The following is a 24,840-nucleotide window of genomic DNA, read 5'->3' on the forward strand; positions in this document are numbered from 1 at the left end:
GTCACCCTCCCAGCGCTCCTACAGCCCCGGTGACCGGAGAGTAACGGGGTTTAACCACCACCGACCCGCCCAATGCCCCCCCCGGTTCGGAAGGACCCCCCTCCCCTCGGTGGGGGGGACACAGCTGAGATACCCTCCCACCCCCGCCGCACAAAGAAACGCTCCGTCACCCGCTCGGTTTTTGTAATCTTTATGTAGATATTGAACCCTACACCTTTATCAAACATATATGATGGATTCTAGCAACTAAAAAAAAATAAACCAACCAAAAAAATAAAATAAATCAAGTAAAATTCCAACTTCATATAAAAGCCGCGGTGGGGCGGCCCGGGGGGGGCGGCGGCCCGGGGGGGCAGCGGCCCGGGGGGGGGGCGGTGGCCCGGGGGGGGGGCAGCGGCCCGGGGGGGGGGGGGCAGCGGCTCTGGGGGGGGCAGGGGGCCAGGCCCCCGCGGGCTCTGCGAGAGGTGGAATTAAAAAGTGATTATTATATATACACACACGTACAAAGTCAACGCTGCTCCCGGGGGCGGGAAACGAACACAACTCAAGAAAGCAGAAGATCGTTTTTACCTTTTTCACCTGGTTTTGGGTGGTTTCTCTTGCCGGAGGAAGCGGGGGGGGGGGGCCTGTGCTCCTCCCGCGGCTGCGATTTGGGGGAGAATCCGCTAAAAACCAGCACAGCGCAACTTGGGCCGGTTTCCAGGGGAGGGTTTTTTGTTGCTTTTTGTTAAATATTTATTTTCCTTAAACTTTTCAAACTACAACTGGAAGGTTCTTTATTTCCGTTTTTTTTTCCATTAAAACATCTTTTTTTTCCTTTTTTTTTTTGCTAGTCTGGCACTGAAATGGGTGCGGGGGGGGAATAAAAGAGAAACAAAAACCCAAACAAAAAAGACAAAATAAAGGGGAAGAGGGAATAAAGGAAAAGGGAATAAAGGAAAAGGGAATAAAGGAAAAGGGAATAAAGGAAGAAAAAGAAAAGGAAAAAAAAAAAGAAGGAAAAAAAGAAAAAAAAAAGGAAAAAAAGACTGAACCAAAACTAAAAAAGCAACAACAACGAAACCCTGACGGAATATTTAATTTAGGAGAAGGGTCGCGGGGCTCTGGAGGGGGAGGATCCAAAAGAAAGATGCCTACGGGCAGCCCCCCCGCGCCGCCTCAGTACCTTGGGGGGAAGAAGGGGCGTTTTGGGGCGAAGAAGGGGGAGCCGCGCGCGAAGGGCGGCCGGGGCCGCTTGAGCCCCGGGAAGGGCTCTCTGCTGCCGAAGGGCTCGCGGGGCCGGAACTCGGCGCGGGGGGGTCGGCCCAGCGCCCCGCGGGCCCCCCCGTCCCGGTGAGCAGTGGGAGGGGGTCCCAGCGGCCTCTGGGGGGTCCCCAGGGGCGGGGCCAGCCCCACGGGCGGGGGGTGGTCCCGCGGGGGGGCCGCGTCGCGGGGGTGTCCGGGGAAATGCTCCTTCAGCGTCCCTTGGTGGATGGTTGGGTCCATGGGGGGGGGCGCGGGGAAGGGGACCCCCGGGTGGTCCCCGCTCGGGGGGGGCTGGGTGGGGAAGGGGACGGCCGAGTGGTCCCCGGGGATGGGGGGCGGCGGGGGGGCGGGGAAGGGGACCCCGGGGTGCTCCACAGCGGGAGGGGGGGGCACGGCGTGGGGCAGGGGGGCGTCCTTGGAGAAGGGGTTGGCGTGATCCATGCGGGGAGGGGGCAGCGGGTGCTCCCGGGGGAACAGGCTGCCGTGGTCCTTGGGGGGCGCGGGCGGCGGCGGGGGGGGCACGGGGGCGGCGGGGACGCCCGCGTCGCGCGGGAAGGGCGCGCCGTGCTCCAGGGGGGGCGGCGGGATGCGGTGCTCGAACGCCGGTGTGAAGTTCTTGCCGCGGAAGTTGTTGACGCTCTCCGGGAAGGCGGGAGGCGGGGGGACGTGCGGGGGGAAACCCCCCAGCCCGGGCAGCTCCGCGCTCCCCGCGGGGCCGTTATCGAACGCGCCGCCCCCGCCGGCGCCCACCTCGAACCAGCCGGCGGAGCGCGCCGCGTCGCGCCCGTGCCCGCGGTTGTTCTTCCCCAAAACGCGGATGGACTCCACGGTCTGGATGGGCTCCCCCGACATGCCCCCCCGGCTCGAGGCGGCGTTGTGGTAGCCCAGGGTCTCGATGGGGGCCCCCTTCTCCTCGGCGCTGTCGGGCAGGTCCAGGCAGGAGGAGGAGACGCGCGTCTCGATGCGGTAACGCTCCTCCTGCGGCGGCGCGTCCCCCCCCTTGGCCAAACTCACCCCCTCGGCCGAGCCGCTTTTGGGGATTTGCCCGAAATGCTTCTCGTCGGAGGGTTTGCGGGAAGCGTTTTTGAGCATGTTCTTGAATTCCATGGTGGAGGTGGCGGAAATGGAAGAAGCCAAAGGTTTGGGGGCGTCCGGAGCTCTCCCCGCCGGGCTGGAAAGGGCGTTCTGCGCTGGGAAGAGCGAGCGGTGCGGGAGGGCGTGCGGCGAGTCCGGGTACTGCTTCTGCGCCAGCCCCGCGTGCGCCGCGGCTTTGGGCAAATTGGTGTGGTTCGAGTTGGTGGCGAAAAACACCTCGTTCTTTCCGGGGGACGGGGAACCGTCCGAGGAGGAGTCGCCGGCCCGGAGCCCGTAACCCCCGTAGATCCCCGGGGACGCGGCCAACGCGTCGCAGCTCTCGCTCTGCTCCAGGATCGACCGCATGGCCGGCGGGAAGGACGATTTCACGGCGAATTCCTGCGCTCTCTGCCCGTAGCTGGGCAGCACCGGCTGGTACTCGCCCGCTTCCGAGAGTTTGCTGGATTTCAAGATGGATTTGGCGGGTTTCTTCTCCAGGTTCAGCATGGCCGACGGCGGCGGCCCCGAGTAATCGAAATCGCGGTAATCTTCGTCTTCTTGAAAAGAGGCGTCCGGGTAGAATTTCTCCTGCGAGGAGTCCAGCAGGGAGGAGTTCATCTCGCCGCCGTCCGCGGGCGGCTTGTACAGCGCGGCCGGCGACTCCCGGCCGAGCCCGAAGGGCCGGTACGCGTGCACCGAGTTGGGGAGCTCTTGGGAGTAGCCGTCGTCGCGGCTCTGGAGCGGCGAGCGGGTGCTGCTGGGCGTGGAGGACCCGGGGCTCATGATTTTGGAGAGGAGGGACATGGTGTCGACGCTGCCCGAGGCGGGTTTGTCCATCATCTCGTCCTGCGTGGGCGTCCCGCTGCGCTCGTCGCGCACCGGCGTGCCGTCCACGTTGTCCATGGCGGCGGGAGCGCGCTGGAAGTCCGAGGGGTGACTTTCGGCGGCGACGCCGGAGCCCAAGCTGCTGAGGATGGGGATGTTTAAGTTCAAGCCGCTAAAACCGGGATTGCCCTTCAGGAAGTTGTGGATCTTCATCTCCAGGCTGGGGGACGGGGGCTCGGACTCCAGCTTGGCTTTGGGGATTTCCGAGGGCTGCGCCAGCGAGGTTTCTGTCGGCAAAAGGGACGAGGAGCCGGGCGGGTGGGAAGCGGGAAAGCCCAGGGAATTAGTCGGCGGCTTAAAAGCGGAGCCGGAGAGCCCCGGGGGGTGTCCGGCCGGGGCTTTGTTCACCGCGGAGGGAACCTCGGCGCTCGAGGAGCTGGGGGAATAGCCGAAGGTTTTGGGAGCGAAGGGCGGCGCGCTGGCGGGGCCGCTGCGGGCCTTGGCGCTGGCCGGCGACGCCGCGGTGCTCTGCGAGGCCGTGTCGCCGGCCGGGACGGTGTTTCCGGCCACGCTCTGAAGTAACGATGACAAACCTGGGGGGGAAAATGAGAAAACAAAAAGAAAAGCCAAAGGTTGCGGTCGGACGTTCGGGGAAGAGCCAAGCCAGCCCTGAGTCACGCTTTCTCGGACCGCAGATGGCAGTCATTACAAGAATTTCCCGTTTTAGCCAGGAAAATGACTGGGTTTTGCCGTGTTTGTATCGTCACCAGCACCCACCAGAGGCTCAGATTCATCTGGAAATACATGTATTACAACATATTTGGCACCCAGGTGTCAAACCATGGCCCCAATGCCCGCGGGCCCGCGCACCAGGGGCGGCGGGAGGAGCCGCTCTGGGAAGTTTCTGCCCTAAAAGCAGCAATTTTGGATGCCCAAGGCAAGCACAAAACCATCTGTCTGCCCCCTGTCCCGCTCAGCGCCCTTCCCTGAGGCGTTCTGGATAAACGCGCTTCCGTCAGGGAAGAAACATGAAGATGTACAGAAAAGAATAAAATTCTCTAGTGAAAAGTCACCTGTGTTCGCCCAAGACATAAAACATTCAAATAAGCGATTTTCCCCTTAATTTCTGCTTTACGGCATGCGCGGCAGCACGTTTCGGCCCGTTTGGAAGCGGCTGGTACCTTGCAACGCCGGCGCCGTCTGAGTCTGCGTTTTGGAGAGCGCGGACAAGATGCTTTCAGGAGTTATTTCCACTTTGGAGAGAATGTTGGCTAACGGGTTGGAGGGAGCAGCCGGGGCGCCCAGCGCCGGAGGCTTCAGGCCGGTCAGGGCCGTGGGGCTGCTGGGGGTGCCTGGAGAAGGTCTTGAGGCGGGACTGACACCTGGAAGGACACACGGACATGCTGGTTTGGGGACAGAAGGGGCTTTTTTTTAGCCTGTTACAGATTTCCACCCTCAGCCTCCCCTGGCGCAACTTGCGGCTGTTTCCCCAGCTCCCTCAGTCTCCATCACATTGTGCTCCAGCCCCTCGCCAGCTCCGTTCCCTTCCCTGAACTTCCAGCTCCTCAAGCTCTTTCTTGTCATGAGGTGATCCCGCCACCTCTGGAGCCGCCACGTTGAGCCCTGAGGTGGTTCTGGCGCCACGTTGAGCCCTGAGGTGGTTCTGGCACCACGTTGAGCCCTGAGGTGGTTCTGGCGCCACGTTGAGCCCTGAGGTGGTTCTGGCGCCACGTTGAGCCCTGAGGTGGTTCTGGCGCCACGTTGAGCCCTGAGGTGGCTCTGGCGCCACGTTGAGCCCTGAGGCGATGGCCCAAACCCGCCCCTGGCTCTCACGGTTTGGCCTCAGCTCCTCTCGGGGCTCGTTGAGCGGCCGAACCCACCTGTGTTCTTCATGACGGACGTCAGGCTGCTGAGGATGGAGCTGATCTTGGCCAGGTCCACGTTGGCCAGGTTGGGCAAGGCGAGCGTAGGGGACGGAGCGACGGGCGCTGCGCTCACCGCCTTGGGAGCGGCGGGAGTCACCGTCATCGGCGGCGTCGCCGTCACCGCAGCCGTGCCCGCCATGGTAGACGGTGCCGTTTTGGGGACGCTTTCGGTCTTCGCGGGCGCTGGAGCCGCCTGCTTCTCCTTCCGCTCCTCCACTGCATCGACAAGAGCAGAACCAGCATTGTGGGCACAGGGCTTTCAAAGGGACCCTCACAGAATTGTTTTGGTTGGGAAAAGATCGTGGAGTGCAGGCGTTAACCCACCCGTGTCCCTGAGAACCTCATCTCTGTGTATCCAACCCCTCCAGGATGGCGACTCCAGCGCTGCCCTGGGCAGCCTGTTCCAACACCCACAGCCCTTTGGGGAGAAATCACCCCAAATTTCCACCCTCAACCTCCCCTGGTGCAATGTGAGGCCGTTTCCTCTGTCCGAAAGCACCGAGAACGCACCGATAATTTTGGCCGTGTCGTCCTCCACGTCCGAGAGCTCCATGTCCTCCACGTCGCGGTTGTCGGTCACGGGCTCCGGAGCCGTGGCCTTGCGGCCGGCGGGCGAGCGGGACCCGTCCTCGTCCCCCATGCCCTGGAACGGGGACTCGGAGCCGGTGGGGGACGGGGCGTCCATGCTGGGGGACGGCACCGGGGACTCCTCGGGGTCGGGCAGCGTCGCCTTCAGCTGGTCCAGCTTCTTCTTCAGGTTGCTCACTCGATTAGCGAACGTTTTATAAGCCTGTGAGAGAAACAGTGTCAATTGGAGCATCTTTAATTAAGAATGGCTTAATTACTTCCCTAATGAAGAAGCGCGCGGATGTAGAAAACTCATTTCCAATCAGCCGCGCCCTGCGGTGAGAACTCGGCTTTTTGGTGCAACTTGCAGAGCAATGACCACAAAAAAATGGGGACGCAAAATGTTTCTCCTGTGACTTCAAACAATTTTCACTGGAAAAACAAACTTCTAACAAAAGAAAACGAGAGATTTATATAAAAACATAGATTAAAAATTCCTATAGAGTTCCAGCAACACCCAAGAACCCAGTTTCAGATGCGTGGATGTTTGCAGCGTCTCCTCTCACCAGCCCCCCAAGCTCCACTGTCTCTTGAAACCGTTTGTCCAACCATCGCGCTAAACTCCTCCAGTTTTTAACAGAAAGACGACGCGTTTTCGGGCAGAAACGGAAGGAAACGGGACTCACGTTGGCGACCACCTTGACCTCCTTGTACTGCGCCTCGTAGAAGATGCCGGCGTTCTCCAGCGCCTCGGTGAGCGAGGGGCCGTTCTTCACCTGCTTGTCCAGCCCGTTCACAAACTCCTCCAGCTTCGAGCTCGCCTCCTCAAACTCCTTGGAGAACTTCTTGCCCCCCGTTTTGTCTGCGAGGAGACAGAACAGCGCAAATCAACTCGAGACGTGGAAATGTACCATTTTACTCTTTTAACTACACGGAGAGTGGATTTTCATTTTCAAACAGGCAAACATCTCGAGTTCATTTTTCCTTCGTTACCGTACTCACCTACAAGTCACCACGACCATTTTCAAGTATTTCCAAGCTCTCTGCAGTTTTACAATTAAATTTCCAATTAAAGGACTGAAAATACTGTGGTTCCTATGTGCTGCTCGCTATCAGACCCACAGTCAGCCCCTCAAGCTGTAGCTGTTGATAGACGCCTCGAACACTGTAAACTATCAAATCTGAAATGATTTAAGGGGCTCTGCACGTTTTAATGATACAAAGACACGTCTGAACAGCCCAAAACGCACTTTTCTGCTTTCTCTGGGCTCTGTATCTGCGGGTTTGTACAACCAGCTTCGAATTCACAAATGTTTTTGGCTCCTGCTTGGGGAAACGTTGGGAGTTTGACTCCTGGTCTAAGGCTCAAGAGAATCGAGCGGCCCTGACAACCCCACGCGTGCGTCCCTGGCCCCGCCGGGTCTTTACCTTTGAGGCACTTGAGCGTCTCGGTGCTGCACACGTCCACCCTCATGGTCGAGAGCTGCTTCTCCTTCAGCTCGATCTGATCCTCCGAGCGCTTGTACAGCAGCAGCTCGTCGATCAGCGACTGCGGCTGCGGCGAAAACAGCGTCGGTCGCACGGGAAACGCGGCCTCAGCACATTCCGGGCGGCATGGCCCCGCTCCCAGCCACGGCTCTGAACCCCCACCTGCCATTTCACCCTCAGGCTGCACAGACCAGCCTGTAACTCCACAAATCTCCTCCTAAAAGTAGGGACAGACCCCGCGCTCCCTCAGGGGACCCGATTTAGGGACATTTCTTGTCACCAATCCCGAAATTCCTCCTCCCCTAAGACCATCCGATCCCAACACGAACTTGCAGACTTACTCTGAACTCAGCAACAATCTTGGATTTCAAAGCGGCTTTTGGGTTCGTGGATGCTGCCGGAAGAAAGAAAAAGCGTCAGGAAACCAAGGAGCGACACCTCGACTGAAAACAACTCACAAAAGGCAGCTTTAAACTAAATATTTTAAGATAATTTAACCAAAGGCTTCCCGGGAGCTCCAGGGAAAACGGCCCCGTGTCAAAGGGTTGTGATGGAGGTCAGCAAATTACGCTATTGCCTTTTTTATTTAAATGTTATTGCTTTAACGTGCTATAAAAATTCACTGTGCATCCCCAAATATTTATTGCGCCTCCCTACAAATCCCTGGCTCGCGTTTCGGTGCAGGAGCTCTGGGCTACGCTGGGTTTTCTTCCCCGGGCAGGGACCGAGACGTGAACCCGGAGCTCCCGCTGTTCCTTACTTTGCGATTTCTTCCACGGTTTGTTCGGTTGTTTGTTCAGAGATTCTTTCAGCTGCTTCTGAGTTTTGAAAGTGGTACCTGGAAAACATCCCATGGGTTTCCGCTTTGTTTGCAGCCTGGAATCACGGCATTCCCACAGAACCTGCTCCCTGGTGCCCGCTAAAACGAGCCAACAGAAACTTGGCTTGAAACACCTCGGCCAGGTTCTGTCACTTCTCCCTCTTTTTACACCATTTTCTTTAAGGTCAGGCAGCAGTTTTAAGGTAAAAAATGCAAAAAGCCACTTACTCAGAGCCTCCTTCAGCGCCAGAATGGTCTCCTCGGGGTACACGTTCCTGTCCTCCCAGATTTTGAAGATTCTTTCGATAGATTTGGACACGGAGGGATCCCTGGAAGAGAAGAGTGGGTTTTCTTTAACCACATGGACAATAATAGAAATAGTTCTGCATTTAAATCAAAACCTTCCGAGCGGGAAGCTTTTCTGGGTGAAACGCGCAGGTTTCCGAGCGCTGGGAACAGCGATGGGGTTTCTCTGACACCTTATTCACGGGGGGAAATAACAACACCAACTGCTACTCTGCCAAAGCAGCTTTTGATATGGATGCTCTGGGGAAAATAAAGTGATTGTTCCATGTGGGGACAAAAATAAACCATCATTCTCTCCACAGAGCAGAGTAACAGAGTCCGGCGGGGGAATTTGGTCCAGAAAAGGAGTTTTTGCCCTGATTTCTGCCCACACTGCCCATGTGCACCCACAGCACCAGCCTCGGGCCCTGAGCAACAGAACCCATAAGAATTCCAAATGAAAAGAAAGAAACTGGTGTCAAACAGCGGATCCGCCCCCCGTGTGTCTGCTCCCAAAGGCCCTTGTTGGGGAGAAGCTCATTGTTGGGGCGGATGCGCTTACTTGACGAGGGAGGCGGCCTCGGGCAGCACCTCGGCGAAGGTGTCGCGGAACACGATGGCGTTCTTGCGCTTGCAGTTCTGGATCACGTCGTTGGCCAGGTAGAAGAGGTTCAGCCGGTGCGGAAAAGCCGCTGAAAGGCAAAGGGAGAATCCAGATTCGGTGTGGCCACCAAGTCACAACAGCCACGTGCCGGTACTGAGACCCCGTTTGGGGCTTTTATCAGGATTTCCATCAACCCGGAGCGGGCAAACCTGGGACCAGAGACACTTTCCAAATCATTCCCAGGCCCTCCCCAGCCCGCACACTTGGCCACATCGAACCTGCGCTCCCGCTTGGGCTTCAAAAGGGCACAAAACGTCGTTAACCCAGCGCTAATGGGGCGATCTCGGCGATGCGAGAGGAACCAAACAGCGAGAAACGGCAGCGGGAGCACAGAAATCACCCCGTTTGGCTCCCGACACCGCTCTCGCCACTTAGAGGCCACTCATTTGTGTTTTCCAAAAGTCATCGTGGAGAAATCTCCTCTTTTTTAAGCTTAAAATGGTTTAGTGCCCATGAGCTCTATTGCGTTCCTACCTTCCCTGCATTAATAATCCACATTTTTTAACCTACAAATCCCTAAATTCTCCATTTCCCTTCGTTTTGCAGGGTCGCTTCACTACTGACACCAGGAAAACCCCAAACTCCAACCCCCTCCCGCTCAAAACCAGAACCCAAAGGCTGGATTTGCACAGGACACCAGGGGAAGCCGCTCCGGGAATATTTCCCAGCCCCCGAGAAGCTCCGCGTGCTCTTATTAGATGATAATTGTGAAATGAGAAAGTAATTGTTAAATAAACCGTCCCTCAAAGGGTTTGTTTGCAGAACGTTGTGCTCTGCCCCGGGGGCTGGAAATCCTGAAAACTGGCCCCAAAATCCATCGTCGGGTTCAGTTCTTGTGGGATTTAATTCAAACTCAACGCTCAGTCCCGGACCCGAGTTCAAGGCAAACGCCGCTGCCCTTTCCGCGAGGCTGGATCCATCCAGCGCCCCGATTTAGGGCTAATAGTGATAAAAACAGGACTCTCAGTTACTGTTAAGACTGTCCTGGGTTAAACCGGAGAGGAAATACGGCCAAGAAAGGGGAAATCTTACATTGTGGTGTCCCCATGTTAACTACCAACACGACATTTAACAATTAAACTCCTGCAAGAAACCTCTCAGATTCCCAACAGAAACTTCCCGGAGGTGAATTTATCACACAATTATCTCATAGAAACGTTTGTGGTGTTAAATTCTTGGTCAACGGGACGGGAGCCGCTCATGCCAACAGCAACACCTTTAATACCAACAGCAACACCTTTAAGTACCAACAGCAACACCTTTAAGTACCAACACGCATTTTTTTTCTTCTAAAAGGCCCAAATTCTTTATCCAAATATCTAGAAGTTGGGGAAAGAACCCCAAACAAGCAGTGCTGTCTGTACTGTCACCAAACCTGCACTTGGCGCTGTGTGAAACTGCGGCCGCGAGGCGCGGGGGGCGGAAAATTCAGCGTAACGTGAAGGGAAAAGAAGGAAAAAGATAAAATATGTAAGTGGAAAGTAACCAAATAACGAGGGATCGCGGCACTGCGGTCAAGGGTTGCTCGAGGTGCTAATGGATAAAGTGATTAAGGAGGAACGCAGCCAAACACGAGGGGGGTTGAGGGGCAAAGAAAATCCAGCTCCTCACCAGTATGGACCAGCAAACAGCCCACAGGACCAGCTCCTCACCAGTACGGACCAGCAAACAGCCCTTGGGACCAGCTCCTCACCAGTACGGACCAGCAAACAGCCCACAGGACCAGCTCCTCACCAGTACAGACCAGCAAACAGCCCTTGGGACCAGCTCCTCACCAGTACGGAGCAGTACACAGCCCTTGGGACCAGCAAACAGCCCTTGGGCTCTCACCTTCCTCCCTTTAATCACACGGTTGTGCCACAGGCAACAAAAAACCTCCATCCAAACGCGGAGGAGCAGAAGAGTCCTCTGCGTGTGCTCCGGGAAAACAAACCGTCCCGAACCCTCCAAAAGGTTCGGTACAAACCAGAGCAGCATTTCGGGAGGGGAGCGTCCTGCAGAGCTATTTCAAGTCCTGCGATGGAGGCGACGGGACTCGCGGAAACATCAACTCTCGCCCCGGCTGGCGCTGGCTCCAGGACCTGGCGCTGGCTCCAGGACCCGGCGCTGGCTCCAGGACCCGGCGCGGTGCCCGCGGGAAGGGGACAGGCTGAAGGCGCGTTTCCCCCTCCGCTCTGGAAATGGTGCTTGAGGAGGTTCCGCGCGAGCGCGCGCAGGAGCGGGGAGGGTGCCGGTGCCGGTGCCGGTGCTGGTGCCGGTGCCGCCGCTCTGCACGGACACACGGGCTGTGCTTCTCCCCAGGTGACGTCGGGCAGAACCCCTGCCCAGCGGCCACAAACACCCAGCGATCGCTCAAGCTCACACTGCCACTTTCTGCTTGATGTCACGTCCCAAATAAGCGGGGATGGACACGTCAAGCGCAGCCGAACCCCGCGGCCCCGGGCAGCCCGCAGGGTGCTCGCCCCGCGGCGGCGGCGGAGGGGACGGGGCAGGAGCGGGAGCGGGAGCAGCACCTGCCGAGGCCCAGGCCGGTCCCCCCCCAGCCCCACTCACAGCGCCGCAGCCACTTCATCCAGTGGTACACGATGGTGCTGTGGTGCCGCTTGTTCTCCAGGCACCAGGAGGAGAGGCCCTGGATGGACTCCATGGTGTTGGTCACCGCCTGCAGTTTCCTGTCGAGCGAGGCCTCCAGCGCGCCGGCCGACGAGGAGGCGGCGGCCGAGGAGGAGGAGGCCCGGCCACCGCCTCCGCCGCCCGCCGCCATCTTCCCGCGCTGCTCGCCCACCCGAGCCGCTCACACGGCGGCGGCGGCGGCGGCGCGGGGGCTCCCGCTCCCCTCACGGCCCCGGCGGGGCCTGCGCGGCGGCGGCGCCTCAGCGGGGCCTGCGCGGCGGGGCCTGGCGCTGCGCTGCGGCGAAGCGGCGGGCGCGGCGCCGCCCCGAGCCCGCTCGTCCGGGCGCGGCCCCGCTGACGGCCCAAGCGCCGTTAACCCCGGAGCGGCGGCGCGGTCACTGCCCGGCCCCCCCCGAGCGCAGCGCCCGCCCCCCCGCCGCCATTTTGTGCCGGGCTCCCTCACACGGGCCGCGGCGGGGACCCCGCGCGCCTGCGCCGCCGCCCGCGCGCGCCTGCGCCGCCCCGCCCCGCGCCCCGCCCCTCCGCGCGCGGCCCGCGCCTGCGCCCTGCGCTGCCCGCCAAGATGGCGGCGCCGCCGAATTAGCGATAAAAACCAGCCTCGCTTTTAAATAAAAAACAGTTTATTGTGTAAATAAAGGAAGGGCAGGCGGCCCCCGCCACCAACATACCCACAAGTGCAGCTGCGCTCCCCTGCTTCCCTCAGAAACACCCGTGACAGGCGCCCCCCGGTTTCCACAGACACCGCCACTCGTTACTGCACAAACTCTTCCCGTCGCCCCCAAAACAAGCGCTCACGGCGATTTGTTTTAAAAAATATGTCTTTAATGGGCGCGCCGGGAGCGGGGGCCGCGCGGCGCCTCAGTCCGCGCCCTCCAGCACCGACTCGCTGAGCGCCAGGTCCCAGTAGTGCTCGGCGCCGTGCTTCTTGAAGTGCTCGCGCGCCATGTTCTCCGTGGGGCACTGCTTGAACTTCATCTCCCCGAAGCTGCGCTCCTTGGCCGTGCCCTGCGGGCACAGGACGCGCGCTGACCCGCGGCCGCGGCGAAAGGCGCGGAGAGCACAGCATGGCGACCCCCCCTTACCAGCTCCCCGCACTGCTGCTCCCACGCCTCAATAAACACGTTTACGGCTGATCCAAAGCCTTAAAACAACACTTTACCTCAGCGCTGCTGCCTAAAACTCGATCCTCCCACCTAACTTCCCATGCCCAGATCTCAACTGACGCCATGGAAAGAGTCTGATCAGCAGTTTGTCTGATCTGAAGCTTTAAACGATAAATTATCGCAGCTGCTACAATTCCCTCCCATCTAAATAAAGTTTTCCATGCTGACGCTCCTACAGCTCAATAAACACCACGGGAAGCGGCTGATCAGTGGATTTCCACCCCGTCCGAAGCCTCAGAATGTGGTTTTCACCTCAGCGGCTGCCTAAGGCTCGGTTCCCTCCGGCCCGCGTTGGACCGACCCCACAACTCACCTCCCAAACCAGAGAGCATTTGTTTGTTTTCTTAACGGACTCCTCGTCGGACTCTTCGTCATCTGAAAAACAAAATGGAACAAGCAATAAAGCCCAATTTTAGTCCCGAAAGCAGAGGAAAATGTCCCCATCCCGCACGGTTTCCACTCACCCTCTCCCTTCGTGTTCGATGTTTGCTCGTCCCACTTTATTCGGTGAAGCATAAGACGTTTGAATTTCTTCTGTGCTTTCGGCCCTGGGGAAGAATTGAGTCGATATTCACAAAAAAGTCCTTAAACTTTGATGTTTTAGGAGTTTCAAACGGCTTCCTTAGCGTTTCGTCCTTCTACAACCCTCCACCAACAATTTTCGGGGTGAGTTTTGGGTGTTGAACGCCACACGCGACCCAAAAACCCGCCTGGGGCGTCCTCACCTCCTTCCACCACCACCACGTTGACGTCTTTGTGCAAAACCACCACGCCCGTCAGGTACAGCTGTCCCGCGTTCGCCTCGATCTTGAACTTTTTGGCTGGATTGCTCAAGTTTCTGACCCTAAAAATAAAAACACAAAGGAAAAATAGAACTATTATCAGTCTGCTCGGGCTCGACTGGCTCCAGTTTCCTTCCCCAGCTCCTATGGGGCTCTAATCACCCCTCAGAACCGCTTGTTTTTGGGACAGCGCTAATTGCGCCGGGCCGGGATTCCTTAATGATGATGGAAACTCGCTAAGCGCGTTTCTATAGGTCATTTCTCAGGTTTATTTAGGGGGAACCACCGAGGTGAGAGCTCACCTGTACACGGCGATGTGAACCCCCTGCGAAACGTCTTCTTTCAGTTTCTTAACCTTTTTGGCTTTGCGCTGCTCCGCCGTCAGCTTCCTCGCCGCGTTCGCCTCCTCGTGGGCTCTGCGTGCAAAGAGAGGCGGCGATGAGCCAAACGCGGCCGTTCTGCCCCCAAAACGCAGCCCGCTCCTCCGAAAAACAGCATCCCCAGACCCCCGAGCGGCTGCAGCCGCACATTTCCACCTCGATTAAAAGCACTGGGGTTTGGTTTCTATAATCCAGTCAATTCAGCCCCTGCAAACGCTCGTTAGTGACAACGGCCGCGGCCACCAGCGTTGTGGTTAAGTGTTAATGTAGCACCGGGCATGAGGCCGGCACTGCTGCGCCGCCAGGGTTTTATTCTCTACAAATGCACTTGAAAATGATGAAAAAAATGGAAAATACAAGCATGAGGTGCCACCTACTTCTGCCTCTTGGCCATCTGCGCTCGCACGTGAGCTTCCACCTTCGTGGGGTCCTGAACGGCCTCCGTGCCCAGAACCCGCATCAGATTAGAGATTCTTACTGCGGGGGAAGGGGAGAGCAGCTGTGAGGGGCACCGGTAACGGGAAAAACGGGAAACCCCCCAAAAAGCAGGTTTAGAACCCGCTCCTCGCTGTTCTATTGACCTTTGGGCTCTGGCGGCGGCATCAGGCCCAGCCGGACTTTCTCCTGCAGCTCCTTTTGGGCCTCTCGCCGAGTCTGGCGCCGTAGTTTCTTCTGCTCTTTCTTGGTCAGATACACGCCCAGGGTGACCGGCGTGTCGCTGTCCACTGCGGGAGGAACGCGACACGCGAGGAACGCGTCACACGAGGAATGCGTCACACGAGAAATGTGTCACCCGAGGAACGCGTCACGCACCGGCCATCAGCCACACTGCGAGAGGCGAAACCCGCGCCGCTGCGTCCCCAGTTACCCACAAACCCGCTCTGCGGTCGTTTGGACCAACACAAAACCACAGAAACGGGGTTTTTTTTTAAAACCAAAAAGCTCTGTGGTTGTTTTGCGTCTTTTCGTGGAGGTGGGAAGGGCGAAACCAACCTGGCGGAGCTGGTCAGCGAATAAACGCTGCTGGGAACCGCACCTGCTTTTATACTAACATTACATTTCCCAGACCAGGGCGGAGTGTCTATTTTCCCAATTCTGCCTCTATTTTCTCAATTCTGCGCCTATTTCCAGAGCTTTCCAACTGATCTTTGCACGATTCTTCACCCCACCAAGCAACTCAGAACAATTTGCGCTTAATTTAATGGCAAAAAGGAGCCAAAGGAGGCCGTACCGGGTGGGTTGAGCTGCGCCGGGTGCTCCACGAGGTTCGTGATCCCGAAATATTCGTCTTTCTTGGAAGACGTTCCACCTTTTCTGAAAAATAAAGCGAGTTTGGGTCATCGCGAAGCTCCTTTCTGCTCTCCCCTCACCAAAAACGTGACAAAACAAACCACCAAACCCCGAATTTGCTGCGACGGGAACGCGGCAATAGAAGCGCTTACAAGTCGAGGCCGTTGGGGATGATGTAGGAGTCCCACCACTCGATCTCGGGGATCTCCCCCTCCTTCAGCTCCTTTTTGGGGGTAATCAGCGCCAGTTTGGTGGAGGTGTGGATCCCCGTCTTCCTGGCGGCCTGAGAAATCTCTGCCTGCAGCTTTTCCAGTTGCGCCTGAGGGAAACGGGGGGGAAAGGCACAAAAAAGGTCATTCCCAAAAAGCAAAACCTTCAGGAAAAGCACCACGGCGAGACCCCCCCGAAATACCTTCGTTCGCAACCTCTGGGCGATTTTCTCAAATTTGCCTTTTTCGTGGAATTTAAAGGTGCGTTTCTGCCGCTGGGCCGGGGTGATGGAGACGCGGGGGTCGAAGTACGTGTTGGACTCCATGTCCTCGGAGGGTTTTTCCTTGAGCTGCTGTTTGAACTGCTCCCTCTTCACGGCGCGGATGTTGGCCTTCAGCGTGGGCATGCGGTGCGTCAGCTCGATCTCTTTGCCGGTGGCGTCGACGGTTCGGCCTTGCTCGTCCAGGATCAGCGGCGTGGGCTTGGTCTGGTCCTTCAGCTCCACTTTCCTGCGGGCGAGACAAAGAGACACGGAATTAAAATGTGGATACGGCGTTAATTCAAAGGAAACACGAGTCTTGTTTCCATGGGAAGCACCAAATCACAGAGTCCAAGCGTTAACCCACCCCTGGCACTGCCCCTGTCCATGAGAACCTCATCTGTGTGTTCAAACCCCCCAGGGACGGTGACTCCAGCACTGCCCTGGGCAGCCTGTTCCAACACCCACAGCCCTTTGGGGAGAAATCACCCCAAATTTCCACCCTCAACCTCCATTTATCATGAGAACATCCAAGGACGTGGCTCTGACCAACGTGGTCTGGTGGAGATGTCCCTGATCTGGTTGGAGATGTTCCTGATCTCTTGGGGATCCCCTGATCTGGCTGGATGTCCCTGGTCTACTGAACATGTTCCTGATCAATTGAATGTGTCCCTGGTCTACTGAACATGTTCCTGATCAACTGAACGTGTTCCTGATCAATTGAAGGTGTCCCTGCCCATTACTGGATACTGTTTGAAGGTCCCTCCCAACCCAAACCCTTCCACGATCACAGAATCACCATTTTGGTTGGAAAAGCCCCTCAAGATCATCAATTCCAACCATTCCCCCCACCCCCGTCACCACCCCATGTCCTGAGAACGTCATCTCCGTCTTTACGCCCTCCAGGGACGGTGACTCCAGCACTTCAGCCTCTTCCAACACCCAACAACCCTTTTGCGCCGAAATCACCCCAAATCTCGTGGCTGGGCTACTCACGGCGGCGCGATGCCCATGGCGTGCAGGTTGGCCAGCCCCACCATGTTGGCGTTGCCGATGAGCCCCGGTTTGAGCGCCAGCTGCGCCTGGATGCGCGCCTGCAGCTCGGCCGCCTTGCGCGCCTTCTCGATGGCGTCGTTCATGAACGTGGCCGCCTGCGAGGGCTGGATGGTGTTGCCGATGGGGAGACGATCCGATTGGGACGAAGAAGAGATTTTGGGCTGTTGGGTAGAGAAGGGAGGTTTTGTTACGTGTCTGTTCCGGCGCATTTAGACCAACGTGTCACGGCTGGAATTTTTGGGGGGATTTTCCTGTTGGTCGCGGTACCTGTGGTGTGGGGGGACTGATGAAACTCAGCTGCTTTTTCCTCTCCTCGATCTGCCGCGTGGCCGCCTCCATCATCTGCTTGATCTGCGCACAGACAATGGGACAGTGAGTTTTAATTCCTTTTAGCAGGAGAAAAGGAGCCCTCAGCGTCCTTTTACAGCTGAAAGTGAACGCGAGAAGCTCAGCAAGACCAAAACGCTATCCAAACTTCTCTAATCAACGCCCTCCAGCTGCAGAGAGGACATCGAACACTCTCCACCAGCACCGTTTACTCCAGATCAAGCAAGGAAAACACCCCAATTCGATGTTTTCACGCTCTCGCCCTGCGAAAGGAACGTTGGCAACGACCGCAGCAAACAACAATCAGGCAAAACCAAGGCGCCTTTTGCTCGCACAGCTCGTTGTATGAATTAAGACAAAGACGACACCACGCTGGGGTTCGAGATCCCGGCCGCGGCGGCTCCGTTTTGGGGCAGAACTCCCGAACAGCCCAGTTTACCCACCTGGAGCTTGGTGAGCATCCCGGGGCTCTCGGACGGGGGGCCGGGAATGACCTCGGGCTCGTCCTCCACCTCCTCGAAGCGCGGGATGCGCCGCTTCTTGACGCCCGAAGATTCCTTGGACACCTCCGAGTCATCGCCAAACACATCCTGAGGAAAAGACAAGGAGAAAACTGGTTAGAAACCAAAGAGCTCTCCTCGCGGGCGTGGGCTGAAGAGGAGGAATCAGCAGGCGGGTCAGATCCGGCACCGCAGGGTCAGCGCCGCGGTTTGGAATCGAGTCAGGATTAAGATGGAATTAGAATCCACTGGTAGATCCCGCACGGAGCCTCCACCCCGGTCCCACAGAGAAGCACCAACGATGATCTGTGCGAGCTGAAGGACGGGACATTGCAGCGGCAGCAGAGCCGCCATCGCTCCTGGACGTGCCCAAAGGTTCTTCAGCACCGAGGAGATTTAAGGTCCCGCTCAGCGACTCGGGGAGACAGAAAAGGCCGGAACACGAGCTGGACTGAGGGGGCTAAAGCGGTTCCACAGCTTCACAGAATCGTTTTGGTTGGAAGAGACTCTCCAGATCATGGAGTCCAAGCGTCACCCAGCGCTGGTGCTGAACATGGCCCTGAGAACCTCATCTGTGTATCCAACCCCTCCAGGATGGCGACTCCAGCGCTGCCCTGGGCAGCCTGTTCCAACACCCACAGCCCTTTGGGGAAGGAATTGTTCCTAGATCCAACCTCAACCTCCTTCCCCAGCTCTGTTCCCTTCTCTGAACTCGCTCCAGCTCCTCAAGCTCTTGTCATGAGGTGATCCCAACACCCCCCTGGCCACCATGTGGAGCCCTGGGGTGATTCTGGCGCCATTTTGACCCTGAGGTGATTCTGGCGCCATGTTGAGCCCTGAGGTGATTCTGGTGCCACCATTTTGAGCCCTGAGGTGATTCTGGCGCCATGTTGAGCCCTGAGGTGATTCTGGCGCCATGTTGAGCCCTGAGGTGATTCTGGTGCCACCATTTTGAGCCCTGAGGTGATGGCCCAAACCGCCCCCAGGACTCGCGGGTTGTTGTCCCCAGTGCCCAGCACAGGGACGGTCACTGCCCTGGTCCCGCTGGCCACACGGTGCCGGTACAACAGGGCGCTGGTGGCCCCTTGGCTCCTATTCAGCCACTATCGCCCAATGCCCCCAGGTCCTTTTCCAGCCGCTCCTGCCCCGGAGCATTCATGGGTTTGTGACCCAAGCGCAGGACTCGGCCTTGTTAAACCTCAGCCATTTGTCCTCAGCCGAGTCCCGCAGGTTTGGTGCCACCGCGCCGCCCCTCGCGTCCTCCCCAAAGTGCGGACGGAGCCAGAGACGCGGCGGGTTCCGCCTCCTCGGCGCCCGGTTTGTGTCAGTCAATCTGTCCGTGTGGTCGCAGCGTGTGTCAGGGTGTTATTTGAAAGGAAAATATACACACCGGTTTAAGCGTTAGCCGCAATCCCTTCTTCACTACAACGGTTCGTATCCTACAAGGACATTTCCTCAGCCAGACACGGGCACTTCCCGGAAAACCTACAAGTTCAAGAGAAAGGACTTGCCCATAGTATAAAGTGTGGAAACCGTTTGGTTTAGTTCCTGACGCTCCCCAAGCAACGACCTCGCCCCGAGGAGCCAAGCGAGCGGCGGGAGGCCGGGCAGAGCCCAGCGGCCTCCGGGATCCATCTGCGGCCAGATCTCCGCGTCAAAGCACAAATTAAACCCTAAGAACATCGGGGACACGGGGCTGCAAGATTGGGGACACGGGGCCGTGACATTAGGGACACAGGGCTGCGACATTGGGGACACGGGGCCGTGAGATCCACGGGTCAGCGGGGCCGGGTGGGAGCCAGAGCGCCACGGACGAGCTCCGGGAACGGGGGATTCTGGAGACGTGGCGATGGTTTGGCAAGTGGGACGTCGCGGGAATGTCACAACCACCGTTGTTGTTGGAGGTGGCCAAAGGCTTTTTGGCACTGAGGGGGTTTAAGGCCCCGCTCAGCGACCCAGAGAGATGGAAAAAGCCTGAACAGCAGCTGACCTGCCCGGTTTTAATGTTGTTTGGGTTGGAAAAGCCTCTCAGAATCATGGAGTCCAACCACAACCCACCCGTGTCCCTGAGAACCGCATCTCTGCTCAGCCCCTCCAGGATGGCGGCTCCAGCGCTGCCCTGGGCAGCCTGTTCAATGCCCACAGCCCTTTGGGGAGAAATCACCCCAAATTAACAACCTCAAACAAAAAAAGCCGTGGAAGACTCAAATCCTCCCGAGCTACCGGGGCGGAAATGCCACCAATGCACCATCTGTGATCGCAGCCGCAGCCACAGCCGGACAGCGCCCAGGAAAACACGGGTTTTGAACAGAAAATATCGCCAGGGGGTGGAGGGAGCAGCTTCCCCACGCCCCCGAGACACCGAACCCCAAGAGGACGGTTCCGCCCGGCGGCCAAACGCGGTCAGAGCGCCACATTAAATCAGAACAAGCACAAGGGGAGGATTTTGAAACCCGAGCGATGAGCAAAGCGCAATTCCAGAAGGCGGGAGCGGAGTCGTCAAGAGGAGGAGATGGAAACACATTGGGACGCACGCGGCTTCCACAGAGATGAGCGTGTGGTGGGTGAAACGCCAGAGCGCGGTTAAGAATTAACCTCCGGCTACACCGGGGGTGCTAAAAATCACCATTGGTTGATTCCGGATGGAAAAGAGAATGAAAAGCCTGCGATCGCGCAGCACGGAGCCCAACGGGGAACGTCGTGAAACCAGAGTGATGGTGAAGAGAACGGAGGAGCGGAGAGACAGAGCTCCGAGGAGCCGCCGCGCCGCGCAGGCCCCGCGGAGACCGGGACCGGCGCCAAAACCACCAGAACGAAAGGAAAAGGTCGAGAGAAGCGCAAGGTGAAGGTTCACGCGCTTTGTTGTGGAATAAAGGGTCTTTTCTCTTGAACTTCTAAGAGCTGCACCTCTCCGGAAGAGGAGAGCGCGGCGGGACGTCCGCACGGCCAGCGGAAACGGGAGAGGACGAGCGAGAGGTAACGGCTAACGGATAATCACCTTGAGCTCCCGCTTGCGGTTGCGGTCGCTGTTGGACTTGGAGTGGCGGGAGCTGCGTCCTTCCTCCACCGCCTCGAACAGCTTGTCCACGAAGCGCAGCGTGGACGTGTCCAGGAACGGCTTCAGGTGGTCTGCAACACACACACGCGTGGCGGTGGGAGCGGGATCCCGCGGGGAACGCGGCCCCAGCGAGCCCTGTGGCTCCAGAGACTAAAGCATCCGGGATTTGACTAAAAATATCACAATTAACGCTCTAACCCTCAAAAAAACATTTTAAAAAACGGTTAAACGATCACTTTCAATCTCTCTAGAAAAAGAGGCTCTAAATGCATCTTTCCTTCCAAGGTTTTTGCGCCACATTCTGATGATTTCGCACCAGACTCGGAGGTTTTTGTACCAGATTCCGAGGCTTTTACACCATATTCTCAAGACTTGTACCAAATCTTGACCTTTTCCCACTTATCCCGAGGTTTTCAGAACTTACTCTGAACTTTTGTACCACATCCCAAGGATTTTATACCAAACCCGGATGGTTTTTAACTTATCCCGAGGTTTTTGTACCATATTCTGAGGTTTTGGTGCCACATCCCAAGGTTCTCGTACCATATTCTGAAGCTTTTCCACCATATCCTGAGGCTTTTGTAACTTATTCTGAAACTTAGTCCCATTTTCTAGGCTTTTCGAACCTCACTCTGAGGTTTTGTACCATGTTTTTGAGGTTTTTGGACCATATTCTGCAATTTTTGGACCATATTCCGCAATTTTTGGACCATATTCCGCGGTTTTTGAACCACGTTCCACAGTTATTGGACCATGTTCCGAGGTTTTTGGACCATGTCCCACCTGCCAATTTGCCCAAACTCTCCTGAGCCAGAACCCCCTCAAAACCTCCCCATTTTGGGGGTGGGGATTTTATGGCTTTTACCACATTAACCCACCACAACCCACCCCACGCAACAACCCCCCACCCTGCCGCGGGTCAACAACCATTTAACCGCCACACCGGGGCTGTTTGCCGCTCTCACCGGCCGCTTTCTTCTTGTCCATGCCCTTCCCCACGCAGTTGAGCGCGGCCGTCACCACCGTGGGCTCCGAGAAGCCCAGGACGCGCTTCACCGTCTTCTCAATCCACGGCTTGAGCTCGTCCAGCTCCCGCTTGGACAGCGCCATGGCGGCGGCGCGCGGCGCGCTCGTCCCTGCGGAGAGCACACGGGAACCGCGTTAATCGCAGCAAACGCCGCGTCAATCCGCACGGGAACACCCGAACCTCGTCCCGCCAAACCAGCGCCGCGCTCACTCGCGGCAAACGAGCCAAAAACGCTCGGTTTTGGGGCGCGCTTTGCGCCTTGGCCTCGTTTTGAACGTATTTCTGCTCTTCTCCAGTTATTAACGCGCCAAGTCCATAATTGATCATTTCGGGAGAAAAACAAGGTTAAAAGCCTTTGAACCAGGTGCACAAAAGGCCCCGGCGCTCGCCATTAATTAATCTCGTTTCCCTCAGCTTCACAAATCGCTTTGAACTTCGCTGTCGTTACAGAGTCGCGGCCGCTCCGCGTTTGCTGCTTAAACTGCTGCAAAATCCAAATTCCCGGCATTTTCGAGGCAAAAACTTCCCCGCGCTCATCGTTAGCGCTTCTGCGATAACGATTTAATTACCCGCACGGGGCTCTTAATCAGCTTAAGAAACCAAGTCGCCCTTATCTGGGAAGAGGATGAAAATCTTCTTAGGGAAACATGCTCCACATGGACATTTTCTTCCCCTCGATGGGTTTAATTAAACAGGAAACTGATTGAATAACGATTATTGGGAAGAGTTTAAACCCGTCCCCGGCGTCTCGTGGCTGCGGGTGACAAACCCACAATGACAACATAAAACCTGGGTAAGGTTTTAAAGGTATATAAAGTATATATTAAACATATATTCAGGCACTAAAATATACAAAGAGACATTCAAATAGACATAGCGGCACTAAGTGGTCACTACGGGGCTTCCTGGTGGCCAAACCGCTTCCTGCAGGGATTAAACAATTAACAAATTGAGTTTTTGGCTTTGCCGCCTAAAATTTTCTTCAAAACAATAAGTTTTCAGGTTTGCTATATTTGTTTTGATGAGCCCCATTCTGTGTTTCATTGGGAGCCGCCAGCTTCGCTGCCCAGTTCTCTATTTTAAAGGAGTTTCCAGCGCCACTCCGCACTTGTTTCTAATTGAGTCTTTCCAGCCTCACTGCCGACGGTTCTTTTTAAATTCAGAATTAAAGATTTAAATTAAGACTTAAAGATTTAAATTAAGACCTAAATTAAGCTCCGCTGACTAAGTTTTTCCTTTAAAAATCAGAGTTTTCCACTTCGCTGCCTAATATATAGATATATATGTATATTTTCAGAGTGTTTTCCAGCCGCCCCAAACGCGCCGCTCGGCGCCGGCACCTCCGCGGTTCTCCCGCCCCGGCCGGCCCCGCCGAGCCCGCGCCCCCCGGCCGGCCCGCTGCTCCCTCGGGCCGCGGAGCGACGCGCGGTGCCCCGGCCCCTCAGCGCCGCCCCCCGCTGCCCCGTTACCCCGTTACTCCGCCCGGTGTCCCCGTTGTCCCCTCACCGGAGCGGCCGCGGCCCCACAGGCCCCGCTCAGCGGCGGCCCCGACGGTGACGGCGCGTCCGGGCGGAAGCGGAAACGCCGGCGCGGGTGATGCCGGGAAGGTGGGCGTGGTCTGTCAGCAAACAAGGGCGTGGCGCACCGCCCGCACCACGTGACAGGCTCCCTCCCACCCCACCCCTTTCTCGCGCGCGGGAAGCGCCCTCACGTGCCCGCGGGACCCCGCGCCTCATCAACCGCAATTAACTCGAGCCCAACTAAATAAGCGATTAACAGGAGCGGCTTTTATTGCGCCGGGCCCTGCTAGCAGCCCGGCCAGGGGTCCGGCCGCACGGTGCGCGCCAGGAAGCCGATCTTGCGGCCCATCTCGGCGCCGTAGACGCGCCGGCACGCCTCGTACGCCTCGCGCTGCCGCCGCCGGCACGGCTTCTCGTAGTACCGGCGCCGCCGCACCGCGTCCACCAGCCCGTCCTGCGTCAGGATCCTGCGGGAGACACGGGCTGAGAGCCGGGCCGAGCGAGACCCCAGCGCTCTGAAAAACCAGGGATTTGGTTAAAGTGGCACCTCGCTTGTGTATTGTGAACATGGGTGTTACTGTTTCCACCCCAGCGATGGCTGCGGGGGGGAGGAGGGAACAGCTGCTCCCCCCCTCCCGCAAACCGGTGACAAGGGACACCCGGAGGTCACCACGCTGAGGGCAACGAGCGCCCTGGAGCCCCATTAAGCTTCATGAACTGAGGGCGGGAGGATGGGGGCTCTTCCTCCTCCTCATCTTCCTCCTCCTCCAGCGGCCGCTGACCCCCGTGAAGCCGCTGCCGTGTCCCCGCTGCGCTGCTGCCTCCTTCTTTGCTTTTGTTAATTAACTTTAATTTAACGAAATCCGCAGCCGAGGAGGCGCCTGAGCCCAGCGGGGCAGCGACGGCCCCGGGTGACCCCTCCGGGCTCCGCGATCCCCAAGCACAGCAAAAGCACCAAACCCGCCCGTTCTGACCCCAGTTCCCGAGGTCGAACGGGAGCTCAGTGACCCCGGTGAATGAGCTCAGCGGTTCCTCCCGAGAGCTGAAGAGCGACGGGACCCTCCCGAGCCCCAGAGCGGGCGGGTCCGCGTTGGGCCCTGGGCACCCCCCGGGCACTCCCCGGCCCCCCGAGCTCGGCCCCGGGACCCCCGGCCCTCACCGGTTCAGGACGCCGTACGCCGCCTCCACGTCGCCGTTCTGCACCATGACGGTGCGGCCCACGAAGCGCAGGTGGTTCGCCATGGGCGCTGCGGGACGCGGCGGGTGGGCCGGGAGCCCGGGCGGGCGGACCCGGACCCGAGCCCCTCACGGCCCTTCCCCTCGCCCCCTCCGGCCCGACCCGCCCAGGCCGCCCCCTCCCCGCACGAAGGGACCCAGGAATGCCCCGTCCGCCCCCCCCCCCGCTGTCACACACGTCGCAGTCCCGTCGGGAGCCCCCGGAGGAGACGCGGCCGCTCCGCTCGCCGCCGGAACCGGAAGTGGCTCCCGGCACCGGGGGCGTGGCGGGGGCGAGGGAACGGGCGAGGGGGCGGGGTTTAGGAGTCGTGGGCGGGACTGAGAAGCGGGGCGGGAGTCGGGGCGGGGTTTAGGCCCCGTGGGCGGGGCTTGCGGCGCAGGGGGCGGGGTTTAGCCCTCGTGGGCGCGGATGGGATGTGGGGCAGGTCAGCGGGTCAGGATGTGGGGCAGGGGGCGGGGCCTGAGGGGATGTTGGGGGGCGGCTCCGAATCCCCCCCCCCCACCA

The 24,840-nt window shown here is 58.2% G+C and overlaps 3 protein-coding genes across 4 annotated transcripts; all 3 read right to left on the reverse strand.

Moving 5' to 3' along the window:
• Position 1: 1 nt before the first annotated feature.
• Positions 2-11,906, reverse strand: RPRD2 (regulation of nuclear pre-mRNA domain containing 2). The gene is made up of 11 exons (XM_080361031.1): positions 11,447-11,906; positions 8,792-8,921; positions 8,173-8,273; positions 7,885-7,962; positions 7,466-7,518; positions 7,065-7,191; positions 6,323-6,498; positions 5,580-5,859; positions 5,025-5,285; positions 4,326-4,526; positions 2-3,737 (listed from the first exon to the last, which is right to left on the reverse strand). The coding sequence occupies exons 1-11, from the start codon at positions 11,655-11,657 to the stop codon at positions 1,159-1,161; spliced, it is 4,197 nt and encodes a 1,398-aa protein (XP_080217157.1). The 5' UTR covers positions 11,658-11,906; the 3' UTR covers positions 2-1,158.
• A 421-nt stretch (positions 11,907-12,327) lies between these two features.
• PRPF3 (pre-mRNA processing factor 3) lies at positions 12,328-23,161 on the reverse strand. Of its 2 annotated transcripts, none has more exons than XM_080361075.1 (16): positions 23,086-23,161; positions 21,518-21,688; positions 20,493-20,623; positions 17,438-17,584; positions 16,935-17,018; positions 16,608-16,828; positions 15,555-15,861; positions 15,295-15,461; positions 15,084-15,166; positions 14,434-14,577; positions 14,230-14,329; positions 13,775-13,888; positions 13,416-13,534; positions 13,155-13,238; positions 13,004-13,065; positions 12,328-12,532 (listed from the first exon to the last, which is right to left on the reverse strand). In XM_080361075.1, exons 2-16 carry the CDS (start codon positions 21,660-21,662, stop codon positions 12,386-12,388), a joined length of 2,055 nt encoding a protein of 684 aa, XP_080217201.1. In that variant the 5' UTR covers positions 21,663-21,688; positions 23,086-23,161; the 3' UTR covers positions 12,328-12,385. The 2 variants fall into 2 exon arrangements, with proteins under 2 accessions (XP_080217201.1, XP_080217202.1); XM_080361076.1 differs by having other exon boundaries at positions 23,049-23,145.
• A 198-nt stretch (positions 23,162-23,359) lies between these two features.
• On the reverse strand, positions 23,360-24,563 carry MRPS21 (mitochondrial ribosomal protein S21). Its single transcript, XM_080361079.1, has 3 exons — positions 24,514-24,563; positions 24,259-24,346; positions 23,360-23,566 (listed from the first exon to the last, which is right to left on the reverse strand). The coding sequence occupies exons 2-3, from the start codon at positions 24,339-24,341 to the stop codon at positions 23,386-23,388; spliced, it is 264 nt and encodes an 87-aa protein (XP_080217205.1). The 5' UTR covers positions 24,342-24,346; positions 24,514-24,563; the 3' UTR covers positions 23,360-23,385.
• Positions 24,564-24,840: the final 277 nt, after the last annotated feature.

Source organism: Nesoenas mayeri, assembly GCF_963082525.1.
Source record: "Nesoenas mayeri genome assembly, chromosome: 30".
NCBI lineage: Eukaryota > Metazoa > Chordata > Aves > Columbiformes > Columbidae > Nesoenas > Nesoenas mayeri.

What these genes read in the sequence shown, in the direction of transcription:
- MRPS21 (XM_080361079.1), bottom strand. Translation starts at nt 24,341, where the DNA reads ATGGCGAACCACCTGCGCTTCGTGGGCCGCACCGTCATGGTGCAGAAC. An exon ending in GCGTACGGCGTCCTGAACCG is followed by an intron (nt 23,567 to 24,258) that starts GTGAGGGCCGGG and finishes TGTCTCCCGCAG; the next exon opens with GATCCTGACGCAGGACGGGC.
- PRPF3 (XM_080361075.1), bottom strand. Translation starts at nt 21,662, where the DNA reads ATGGCGCTGTCCAAGCGGGAGCTGGACGAGCTCAAGCCGTGGATTGAG. An exon ending in GTTCACATCGCCGTGTACAG is followed by an intron (nt 13,535 to 13,774) that starts GTGAGCTCTCAC and finishes TTTTATTTTTAG; the next exon opens with GGTCAGAAACTTGAGCAATC. An exon ending in AATGCTCTCTGGTTTGGGAG is followed by an intron (nt 12,533 to 13,003) that starts GTGAGTTGTGGG and finishes CTGTGCCCGCAG; the next exon opens with GGCACGGCCAAGGAGCGCAG.
- RPRD2 (XM_080361031.1), bottom strand. Translation starts at nt 11,657, where the DNA reads ATGGCGGCGGGCGGCGGAGGCGGTGGCCGGGCCTCCTCCTCCTCGGCC. An exon ending in GTCCGTCATGAAGAACACAG is followed by an intron (nt 4,527 to 5,024) that starts GTGGGTTCGGCC and finishes GTGTCCTTCCAG; the next exon opens with GTGTCAGTCCCGCCTCAAGA. An exon ending in GACGGCGCCGGCGTTGCAAG is followed by an intron (nt 3,738 to 4,325) that starts GTACCAGCCGCT and finishes TTTCCCCCCCAG; the next exon opens with GTTTGTCATCGTTACTTCAG.